The sequence below is a fragment of the Dryobates pubescens genome, chromosome 6, assembly GCF_014839835.1.
Source record: "Dryobates pubescens isolate bDryPub1 chromosome 6, bDryPub1.pri, whole genome shotgun sequence".
NCBI classification, from domain to species: domain Eukaryota; kingdom Metazoa; phylum Chordata; class Aves; order Piciformes; family Picidae; genus Dryobates; species Dryobates pubescens.
Genome location: NC_071617.1, coordinates 20,505,490 through 20,517,566, shown reverse-complemented (window position 1 = coordinate 20,517,566; position 12,077 = coordinate 20,505,490). Strand labels below are relative to the sequence as shown.

Here is a 12,077-nt window from a genome sequence, read left to right as displayed (position 1 = left end):
TTGTAGCCGTTAATTGTGGCACTCCAGTCATCTGAGATATCTTGCTGTGTTTCTGTGATGGCCACTATATGATAGTTTTCCTGATACACAATGTCTTTCAGCTTCTCCTGCTGTTTCCTATGCTGAGTGCATTAATGCAAGTCCACTTCTGTTTGTCTAAAGATCTTGGCAGCTTTTTGCATGGGGAAGTCTTAATTCCTACCTGGCTGTTCCCAGGTGCTCCTGTAGCTGCTCATTCATCAATAACCCTTGTGTCTTTTCAAGGGTCTACCTTTCCCTATCTCCACTAATATGAAAGACTGGAAGACTCCATTAGCATGTCATGCTTCAAATATTGGTGTGCTGCCCTCAGCCTGTATTTGTGGCCCCTTCCAATCTAGTTTAAAGCTCTTTCAATGAGCCCTGCTAGCTCCTGTGCTAGGATCCTTTTCCCTCTTTGAGACAGGTGTATCCCATCTGTTGCCAGCAGGTCTGGTGTCTTGTGAATCAATCCATGAACCACCCAATGCAGCTAAGACAGACAAAGTTGTAGCACGTTACCACACCAAGATCAGTGTTTAGAAAATTGTATCTGCAAAGAATCAACAGTCTGGTGCTGTCTGTTTTGTATTAGTCTATAATCCAATAACTTTTATGAATGAAGCATCCACTACATTGAGGGAAAGAAAAACCACAGAAAATGGAGTAGTTTCTTCCCTTCTGTTTCCTTTGTGAAGAATATGTGGCCCCAGTTTCTTAATTTCTCTCTAGATTTTGCTGCAACTAGCAGATTTATTTTTTTGGTTAGTGAACAACTGCTGCTGCTGCCGCTGTTTCTAACTTTTTGATCCAGAAGCATTATGAAACAAAGAGAGTTTCTTGGTATGTTTTATTGTCTTGGGTTCAATCAACAGTTATGGAACTGTTTTGTATTGTGTGGGGCTTTTTTCCCCCTTTCTTTTTGTTTTGTTTGGTTTTTGGTTTCTTTACAAATTATGATCTGCAACAGAAGTAAGAGAAAACAAAGGCAAAGATAGTTCTTAGTGAGATGGACAGTTCTGGATTTTGCAATAGAGGCTAACTGGGACAAGGGAACTAATGCAATTCTAAAGAACATTTAACCAGATGGAGATGCAATAAAAATAATCTATAAAGCAATTTGTAAACTAATAACTGTTATCTCTAAAACTTGCTGTTCCAAAGAAGGGCAAAAGATTGACCATGTTAACATTCCTGCATCTACACAGACTGCATCAGATCTCACCCGTGACATCATGGGGACCAGTTTTAGGTGGTTTAGAGCTCAAGCAGTGGGCAGTCATAGCACTTGGAATTAATTTCTCCCTGCCAGTGCATGGTCATATATATTAGCAGAGCCACAGACAGGAACTAGAGTCAAGAAAGACACAGATATCTATTACTCCACTTACTGCAGAGGAGCTAAAACCAGTCTGGTCTTGCTAACAAGATAAACAGAGTAGGTCCAGAGGTTTATGAACAAAATAAATATTGACTAAAAAGGACAAATGGAGAATTTGCAACTCTGTCAGGACTGTTTACTCTAAACATACCCTTGCACTACATTATTTCTTGTGGACTTGGCTACATATAGCTGCTTGCTGATGTAGGAGTAACTGCTTTTAATTACATTTTATTATTCTTTTACACTTTTTTCACATATCTTATCTTAGTTTCTGAAATTTCTGGAGCAGCTTAATGAGAAGATGCATCTGGATAGCCTAGCAGCAGAAGTTGGCTTTGATATGAATGTGGATGCAATTCTAGCCCGGGTAGAGCAGTTAGTGAAACTGGAAGGTGATGCTGTGATTGAAAACAAGACTATGGCATATAGCCTAAGAAGGAAGGTAGGCAAAAAAGACTTTCTGTTACTGTTTGTTTCAAAAGTAAACATTGTTATGGCTGCATTTCTATAGAGGCTTTCTAGAGGCAATAGATTGGAGCTTCATATACAAGGAGTTTCAAAGACATATATATATATATATATATATATATATATATATACACAAGGGATTACATAAAAAGAAGATAGTAAATGTTTATAAACTGTACAAACAGACTGCATATATAAAAAAGGAAACCCACCACTCAGTTAAAGATGTGATATGCTTTTCACAACTTAAATGAATGAACTTATGCATGTTTATATATGTATGTATGTTTACTTTTAAATGTACATCTATAATATACTGCTGTGAAGAACTACTGACAATATTTAAATCTAAAAGGATCTGCTGGGAAAGGAGGCATCATACACAAAGATGGACGCTAGTAAGATGTTGATTGTACTTCATCAAGCATTTCAACATTTCCAGCAAGAACCTGTGCTTTAGGAGCAAATCTGTTTCAATTTGGCCAGACCCCCTTCTGTCATCCTGTTATGACAGAATGAAATTTTCTGGATTTAGGCTTCTCAGAATGGTTTGCATCTTAGAATTAGATCTGTTTAAGGTTTAAAACAGCACTGTATTTCTCCCTGCCCCCCCGCCCCAAAACAATTACCTCTATAGCAGGGAGTATATCTTCTATGTCAGTACTCCACCAGTATAAAGCCTGGCAGCAGTCTGAAAATATGTGGCCCCTCAAGCGTCAAAATTGCATAACTAACTGGTGGGCATTTTATTGGAGCAGTGGATGAAAGCTTTCTTATTTCTGAATATAGATTTTCCTTGTACACTAGCTTTAATTAACTGATTAAAGATGCAGATACCGTGAATTACCATCACTGAAAACAGTCTTCTCAGTGAATCTCTTACCTCTTGCATTTGACTAGTGTCTTAGATAATCTCAGATGTTATGAATGATGCACAAGGTTTTATGTTCAAATGTGGTGTGGTCTACATAGAAATCATTCCAAAAGGTAGTACACAACTTCAGGGAAGGAGAAACACAATGAACTGATAATAACAGAGGTATTACATTAATGTATGTATGTTTATGGTGCTTTACAGAGTTTCCAAGAGAGGAATAGGAGTTCATGCTAAATACGCAACATAGAGATTAAATGTGCAAAACAATCTATGTGTTAATGTCATCTTGCACATATTTTTTCAAATATCCTTGTGTTTGGAAAACTAGCTAAAGACTCAGAAAGAAAAACTTGAAAGCAAAGAGCTGCACGTGAAGCTTCTGCGTCAGAAAATAACCCAGCTGGAAGAAGAGAAGCAAGTAAGGACTGCCTTAGCTGTGGAGAGGGATGAGGCTAATCTTGCTGTCAGAAAGTTGCATAAAACGATAGAGAGTATACAGAAGCAGCTTGATCTGGCAAGGGAAACAAATACTGATCTCAAAGCCAAGCTGTCTGAAACCAGTGAACTCAAGGTGAGTTCAAAAGTTACATCTTTGCTCCTATCAGTTTTTCTATTCCAGCTGGAGTTCATTTACAATAAATGTGGTTATGGAGAACTGCCCAATTTGTCTTGATGTAGTAAGTAGCATCTGTAAAGCACAATGTAAATTTTCAGGCTAATGTAAGAGAAATGCAATATATGCATCCCTTTTTTTCCAGTCGATAGGCTGTAGTCTTACGTTTTACCATGCATTCTCACAGAAGATCTATTCTGTTAGGTGTGTGGGGAAAAAAGCTTTTTCCCCTCTCATAAAACAAGCAGGACACATTTTCATTGTTCCTATGTTTTATTACATTGCAGCAGCAATAAATTACCTGCATTCACTCAGGTGAATACAAGTAGTTTGCAGTCAGTGATAATTTCCCACCTACGGAAGAAATGAAGATTGATTTTATTTAAGTTTGTATTTTGTGGCTGATGAATTGAAATAAAGAAGTAGAGGCGTGTTCCAGCTGAATGATTTTTACCAGCAAAACATTTGGCAACACTTTTTCATACATCTTTTTCCAGGGGGTAGTAGAGTGAACCCTCACTGTGGGCTTTTGTGTGTCCAATAATGTTTTTTCACCAAACCTGTAGAGAACTGTCTTTCAAACAAAGATATTTTTTGTTAATTCATTTGAAATTGAACAGTCTTTAATAACTTTTCAGTTCACCTATACATGTGATTTCATCAAGAACCTGTAAGAAACCACATTCAAGTGCTTACTCCTCATATATTTGTTACTTGTTTGTGTCAGGTGAAAAGTGTGACAAATTTGCCATTACTTTACTAGCTACTTTGTGTTAGTGCAGATCAAAACCTTGGAGCAGAGCAGAACAATAGAAGAACTCAGTAAGTCTCAAGGCAAATTGGAAAGAATGAAAGAGAAGGCTGAGAAACAGCTTGCCTCTGTCAAATCAGAGCTTCTTTTAAAGGAGCGCGAAGCTACTGAAGATAAAGAAAAAAACCTGAATATGCTAGAAGCAGTTACCAGTGAGATGAAGGTGCTTAAAACAACCCTTGCAGAATTAGCAAAAAGAGAGAGACAGGTAGGTGTATAGGTATTTAGAAAGTATTTCTAAGCTGCCACTTAGAATATAAGAATTTAATATAGGTGAAGCAGCTGTCCTGAAAACTACCGTGAATGTCATTGTTCAGGCCCCATGCAGCTGCTCACAACACTGCTCCCTCCACCCCAGTGGAATGAGAAGTAGAATTGGGTTGAGATAAAGACAGAGTTTGATAGAACAATATGAAAAGATACTGTGACACTCTTGCCCCTGGCTCCTGACATGGAAGAAGTAAAGTTTGCATATCAGAGTCACAAGCTCAAAGCCCCTCTTTTGCTTCTGTCATCTCTTCCCTTATATAGTGGGCATAACATCAGCATGATACTGAATATCCACTGGCTAGTCCAGCTGGCTATGTTTGCTATGTCTCCTCCCAGTTTCTTGTGAAGGAAATAAACCAAAAATGTTACACTATCCTGGCTGAACCCCAGACACTTTTTGTTGTCAGCCTTTTTTTCTGCTTTTTCTCTGAACTACAGCTTTGTCTGCACTGTACTGGGTAAACCACAATACAATACTCAGGAAAATTTGGGTTTTGTCTAGGTGTTAATTTGTTAAAGTGGAAAGAAATCATCTATTTGAAATTCACATAAATGAATGACTTCAAGAATTTCTTTAAGAGCTCTAAGTGCTTTCTGGTTTCCAGCTTCCTGCTGGAAGTTACTGAATTACTAACGTTTATTGTCCCTTCAGTATAACTATTACTTGATTTTTTCCCACCAGAAATACAGTGAAATGATTGTGTGCATGTTTAAATTTGTATCTGTTTAAATTTGTACATGTTTAAATTTGTATCTGTTCCCTCTGGCAAAATCCTGCCAGTCTAACAACCTGCATCAGTGCATCAAATATTTTGATGGGCTTAGAGACATGGTTGTAGTGCAAATTGATTTACTCACAGTTGCTGTAAGTTGAACATCTTGCAGTGGCCAGGATACTAGAGCAAGAAATCTGGGGCAAGTCCAGACCCTAATGTCCTCCTGGTGGATCCACTGGCTTTGTTGTCTAGATGTTTTGTGGGGGGGTTATTTCATCCAAGGACTGAATTTTTGCAGAGGGCTGCCTTGATCTTTTAAAATAAAGTCTATATGGAAATGAATTCCAGCTCTGCTGGCTGCTTGTTCTGTCTGTGATCCAGATGTTTAAAAAAGTCTTTATCTTCTGCTAACTTGTACTTGCCTAGCACACTGCCAGAGCCCCACATCAGTGACCTCCTGACTTGATGGCAAAGAAAATGAGGGTGCTGCAACACAAGAGAATGAGTCTAGCTTCTCGATAGTTTTGATGTTTCTGTGGCATTTTGAGTCTCTGCCATGCTTGAGGATGGGGTTCTTGATGTTCAAATAGATAGCAAGACAAGTGTATTTCCTCAGATAGGAACATTTTCCTCTTTTTATTGTGTGCATATAATGGCCTTAGCCATTTGGGCTGCATAATGCATTGAAGTTTGACATTCTATGAGTTGAGAAGAATAAATCAGTGTTCAAGTTCATATGATGACAATTATTTGTGAATGTCAATCCATTTGGAACTTCAGAGAGAAGCCAGTATCATTAATTACTTTGCCAACTACCCTTCCTGTCATATGTTTTCAGCAGCTATGCACAGAAGAAAAATATTTGAGTGTTTCACAGGTTGCATCAAGAATTTGGCTGTATCCTTATTCCAGATCAAAGTCAGACTGAAGAATGTGCCAAACCTTGAGCTTTCATCTAACTTCCTCTTCTCTGCTGTGGTTTCCACAAAAAAGTGCAAGGTAGAGAGGAGCAGTATCAGGCAGTATTAAGAGCTTGAGGTCAGGACCAGCACCTCAGTCCATGTGGTAGGATGTGCCCACCAGAATTTCCAGATGTCTCAATAGTTTGCAGTCATCTAGGACAAGTACAGCTCCTCTTCCCATCTCTTCTCACATTTTGCTGTTGAGTCAGCAGGGAAGATATGCCTGTGAAAGATACTAAGAAACACCTGTAACTGTGTTTAATATTCAAGATCCTTAACAGCTCAGCTCTGTGTAGGTTTCTTTTTCCTTTGAGGTATACCCCAGAAGGTTGTTTCTATATTCTTCAGATCTGTACTGAGCAACAGCAGAAATTCCTGTATTTTGCACTGTAAATACAAATGCTCAGGTTTGTATGCGTGCATATATATGTATGTGGCTTTCCAGGCATCTCCTTTGATTGGTGTTTACTTAGTAATTCCCTTCTGTTTGTTCTTGCAGCTGGCAGATTTCCGAGAGGTGGTCTCGCGGATGCTGGGCCTTGACATTGCCAGCCTTGCTCTTCCTGACTATGAAATCATTACATGTCTTGAAGGGTTAATTCACTGTCATCAGCACCACCATTTTCCCTGCATCTGCCTCAGAGATGTGGCAGGGGCACCAGAGGAACAACCACAAAGAAACATACAGCGTCTTCACTGAAACATGTCTTGTACAGAGATAGAACAAAGTGAAATTTTCTTTTATGCTTCCCTACCTTCTAGACATGCATAGAAAACAGATACTTATTTCTGTGCCCTTCTCTTACGGATACTGACTTAGGCTGATTTTTACTTTTTCAGTAGGGAAACTGAGCCACATGGGTAGAGTGAAATCAGCAGCCTAAAGATAACAAACAGAAAATCTCTGGGCAGCATGCTACTGCAGTTATGAAAATGACAGGCAATATGTGAACATGTACAGCCCTCCAGTTTCATTGCAGAAGCATTGAAGGCGTGGGTCAACTGAGGTGAGGGCACAGTTTTAGGAAGAACTTCCTATTGACTCAGCTTCAGTTGCATTCCTTGTGCTGTACCTGTGGGTAACAGGGGTGAAATAAAGTGGTGGTTGTCCTCCTGCTGTTCTTTTAGCTTTGGGAAAATTAGCTGTAAATTAGAGGAATATCTCAATCTTGGAAGAAGGGATTTCTTTCCTTCTGTTATATTTCTTAGTCTGCTCTTGTGCCAAAACAAGTTACACTTTTTCAGAAAAGGCTTTTCACAAGGTCTAGTCCTGTGCCCAATCTTGATATATTTGGTAAAATTGCATCTTACCCGTGGCCCATGATGCCTTGAAAATTTTTCTGCTAGCTGCTATACTCCTGGAGCAATTAATCCATAGGCCAAATAAGTGACATTTCCTCTGAGTTGATAAAAAGTTATTCTAAAGTGCTTATCCACTACAGAAAACTATTGGATTACTAGTCTTTCTTTTCATAACACCGATGATGAGGTGTCCATAATTACCTCTTAATCAAAAAACGCCAGCTTGTCTATCACCTTCTCTGAGTGTTGTTAAACTTCATGATTTTTTCTAAAAGAAATTTGAACAATAAATCTGTTTCAATAGCACACTTAAACGTGGTTCTGTGTTTTTAGTTGTCTCTTTCCATTATACATTTTGTAGGGATGTGTAAGATGTGTTTATGTCTGACCACTTGTGAACATTCTACCATATCTCAGCAACTGATAACCTACTCACTAAAACTGAGCACACTGTTTTAAGAAAAATGAGACTTGTTCAAGTAAGTGTAGTAATTTTGGTTATCTGGCTAGGTAGTCAAAGCATTATAGACTGCTTGTATGTCACTTGCTTCTAAAGAAGCTAGTAAAAGCTCCCAAACCACCCCCAAATCAGTCATTTGAGGTGATACGGTAAATCAGATATTCGTATGCTCCTATGGCTAGCAGGCTTAAAATCAATTTATTTTCTCATATAATGTAACATTGTTTTTCCAGTGGAACTTTGAAAATAGAATAAAGGAAAAAAAATCTAATATTAATCTAGGTAGAGGTGAACTTAGGAAAGAACCACAATGTCAAAGTAAAAGGTTGAAAGGTAAGTGTTGGAATGGGCTGCCCAGGGAGGTGGTGGAGTCACCATCCCTGGAGGTGTTCAAGAGGGGATTGGACGTGGCACTTGGCGCCATGGTTTAGTCATGAGCTCTTTGGTGACAGGTTGGACTTGATGATCTTTGAGGTCTCTTCCAACCTTGGTGATACTGTGATTCTATTTTTAGGCACAATTAAATATGTTTGGGAGTTTAGAGGGTAGAAAGGGATTTAATAATTATCTAATTCATTATGAGAGAGTGCAAGTAGTTTCAGCTTTTTTTGCTGGTTCTATAGTTACTCTCTTCTGCTTCAGTTGTTACTAAACACCATCACCTGTTTCCTTCATCTATATTAATAAATATGATACAAAGCATATTTTACCATATTTTGCAAGTTAAATAAACTGCATTACAAAATCAGGTCCATTCAGTCCAGATAATGCTGCAAGAAATAGTCTCTGAGAGTGCCAATCATAAAGTATGCATGCATATTTGGCCATATCTTGTGCTTGTGATTTCCTAATGTCTTGAAAATTCATTCTGTGTATCATTGTGTCCTGTGTGTCCTGCTGCCCTGTAACCACCTGTGGCACCAGCAGTGAAATTTCAGCCCCACAGAAGCTAGCAGTTCTCCGAATTACTTCAGAGGATGCACATGAATTTGGTGGCAAAGTTTGATTATTGTCTTGTGCGTTAAGCCAACAGAAAGTAGAAGAAGGGTTTCCTAAAGTCTTTTATTATTATTTTTTTCTAAATTACTTTTACACTGTAGGTCTGTATTTTTCAAAATATTAATGCTGATGTTCATCAAGGAGTATCACCTCTTAGCTGACTAGTAGTATTGTCTGTATACATGCCAGCTTTGCTTTGGAAGAGTACTGACATCTTTGTTCATTTAGCCAAAGCAAATAATATAAAAAAAAAAAAGGTAACTAGTAATGTGACATGAGCAAAGTTCAGGAGATTTTTGACCTATGTAATTTAATTAACCCCTGAACAAAGTTTAAAATGACTATCAATATATATATATTTTTTAAAGTTTTGTTTCATATAGCATTGAACTTAGTTTTCCTTTCAGGAAAAAAAAAAGAAAGAAAACCCAAACCCGCAAAAAACCCAACCAACCAACAACAGCAAGAAAAAACCTCACCTTTGTTTTCCACATTTGGTTCAAAATCTTTTCTAACCCAAAATGTGTTCAGCACAAGACAGATCTGAGAGAAACCTGAAAGCGTGTATTAAGGCTGTGTGAGAAGACACACACCCCTCTTTCAGTAGATTATTCTCACTAGGTTTGTTTGTATTAATAAAAAGTATGGGAAAGGTCTGGTCCAACCCCGCTGCCACAGCAGGATCACCTAGAGTAGGTCACACAGGAACACATGCGCGCAGGTTTTGAATGTCTCCAGAGAAGGAGACAAAAAGTTGCAGTCCTGTACTCAACACTGGTGAGGCCACACCTCAAATATTGTGTTCATTCCTGGGCCCCTCACTATAGAAGGATATTAGGTGCTTAAGCATGTCCAGAGAAGGGCAGCAAGGCTTGTGAAGGGCTGGGAGCTGATCCCATGACCTACAAGAAGCATCTGAGGGAGTTGGGGTTGTTCAGTCTAGTGAAGAGGAGGCTGAGGGGAGACCTTATAGCTCTGTTTAGTGTCAGCCTTTCTGTGATGGGTTGAGGATTGGACTTGGATGATCTTTGAAGTCTCTTCCAACCAGTTATCTCTTGTGATTCTGTAATTGTAGATACTGAAATGAAGTAATTTGCATGCCATGAACACTGTAATAATCACAAGGCAAATGGAAAAAAATAGTGTTATAACATTAAAAGTGTATGAAACTATTGTTCTTCAAAAACAGTAGAAAGGTGCATTGGAACATTAATGTGCTAGAGCCATGGTTCCTCAAAGCAGTAAGTTTATTACTGCTGTATAAAGCAGGTGTTTCCTTTTCCCACATTTTCTTTCTAGGGCTGTTCAATTACTGGATTGTTTTGCACATTACAGTGGTGCAAGGGAGGGGAATTACAGATGACTCAAGTCATAATAGATTTTTTAAAATGAAAAACAAAACTATGTGGAAAATAAAATGCTAGTTTGCCAGAGTAGAAATTGGAAAGACTGTTCAGACTTAATCCTTTTCAAATGGAAGATTTTGTATTGCTGTGTTCTTCTGTCAAAATGAGGAAAAATCCTCTGTGGCAATGCTTTTTGTTCTGGAAGAAAAGGAGAATGAGTTTATTAGACTGTACTAATAATTAGGAATAACTGAATCAGAAATGAAAGGTTTACAAAACAAGACAATTTACTTGAACAAGATTATTTTTCTGATAGTTTTGGGGTCAGCTAATGGTCTGTGAGACAAAGAAGAACACTTATTTTCAGAAAGAAAACAGCTGAGATATGTTTTCTTATATTTTTCCCCTGTAATTTCTTACACTTTTAGTAAGTAAGAGAAGCAAGTAAAAGAAGATTGTGGTATGAATAAATGGGATTCAAACTGTTAGGTTCCAAGAGGTCACATCTAGAGAAACCAGCTGTCAGTCAGTTTTGGTAATGCTGGAGGTGAGACTGGAGAGCAGGAAGTCTAACCAAGCTGGGAGCTGACTAGGGTTAGGCCCAGGGATATTCACAGATTCATAGAATGGTTTAGATTCAAAGAGAACTTAAAGATCTGGTTCCAGTCCCACTGCCAGGGACACCTTCTACTAGACCAGGTTGCTCAAGGCCTCATCCAACCTGGCCTTGAACACCTCCAGGAAGGGGGCATCCTGGGCAACCTGTTCTGGTGTCTTGACACCCTTACTCTACAAGTTTCTTCTTAACATCCTGTCTAAATCTACCCTCCTCAAGTTAAAGTCATTCCTTCTTGTCCTATCACTACAAGCCCTTGTGAAATGTCCCTTCCCAGCTTTCTTTTAGGCCTCCTTCAGGTACTAGAAGGCTCTCACAGAGCCTCCATCCCTCCTGATTTTCTACATGGCCTTCCTCTGAACCTGCTCCAGCAGTTCAGTGTCCCTCTTGTACTGGGGGCACCAGAACTGGATGCAGTACTCCAGGTGGGTTCTTATCCTGCCAGTCACACTTCTTGTGATACAGCCCAGGACATGGTTAGCCATGTGGGCTACAAACACACATTACTGGCTCATGTTGAGTTTTTCATCAACTGACACCTCCAAGTCCTTCTCCTTGAGACTGTTCTTGAGCTGCTTCTCACCCAGCCTATATTTGTACTTGGGATTGTCCTGACCCAGGTGTAGGACCTTGCACTTGGCATTGTTGAACTTCATGAGATTGACTTGGGTCCACCTCTTAAGCCTGCCCATATCTCTCTGGATGGCATCCCTTCCCTCCAGCACGTCAACCAGACCACACATCTTGGTGTCATTGTCAGACTTGCTGAGGGTGCACTCAATCCCACTGTCCACATCACTGACAAAGATGTTAAACAACACTGGTGCCGGTACTGACCCCTGAGGGATGCCACTTGTCACTTGTCTCCATTTGGACATTGAGTTGACTGCAACTCTCTGAGTGCTGCCAGCCAGCCAATTCCTTAACCAGTGAGTGGTCCAGCCCTCAAGCCCTTGATTGCCACAATTTTTCAAATGTGATGGACAGTGGTTTGGCAGCTTCACATGCCAATTCCCTCAGGACCAGTGTGTGAATCTCATTGTGAACTTTCAGGTTCTTTAGATGGTCTTGAACCTGTTCTTTGCTTACAGTGGGCAGATCTTCCTTTTCCCACTCCCCACCTGTATTTCCTGGAGCTTAGGTGGTGCATCTAGAGCCCTTGCCAGTGAACACTGAGGCAAATTAATCATTGAGCACCTCAAGCCTTCTCTGTATCTGTCATGACCAGGACTCCA

At 39.4% G+C, this 12,077-nt stretch overlaps 1 protein-coding gene across 1 annotated transcript in view; it reads left to right on the top strand.

Annotated features, from left to right (window-relative positions):
• The window catches only part of CCDC170 (coiled-coil domain containing 170), a 43,764-nt gene extending 36,594 nt beyond the window's left edge, over positions 1–7,170 (top strand). The window contains exons 7-10 of the mRNA XM_054162505.1: positions 1,671–1,844; positions 3,076–3,318; positions 4,143–4,379; positions 6,619–7,170. Of these exons, the coding sequence (XP_054018480.1) occupies positions 1,671–1,844; positions 3,076–3,318; positions 4,143–4,379; positions 6,619–6,819 (855 nt within the window). The 3' untranslated portion in view covers positions 6,820–7,170. The remainder of the gene's footprint in view (positions 1–1,670; positions 1,845–3,075; positions 3,319–4,142; positions 4,380–6,618) is intronic.
• Positions 7,171–12,077: the final 4,907 nt, after the last annotated feature.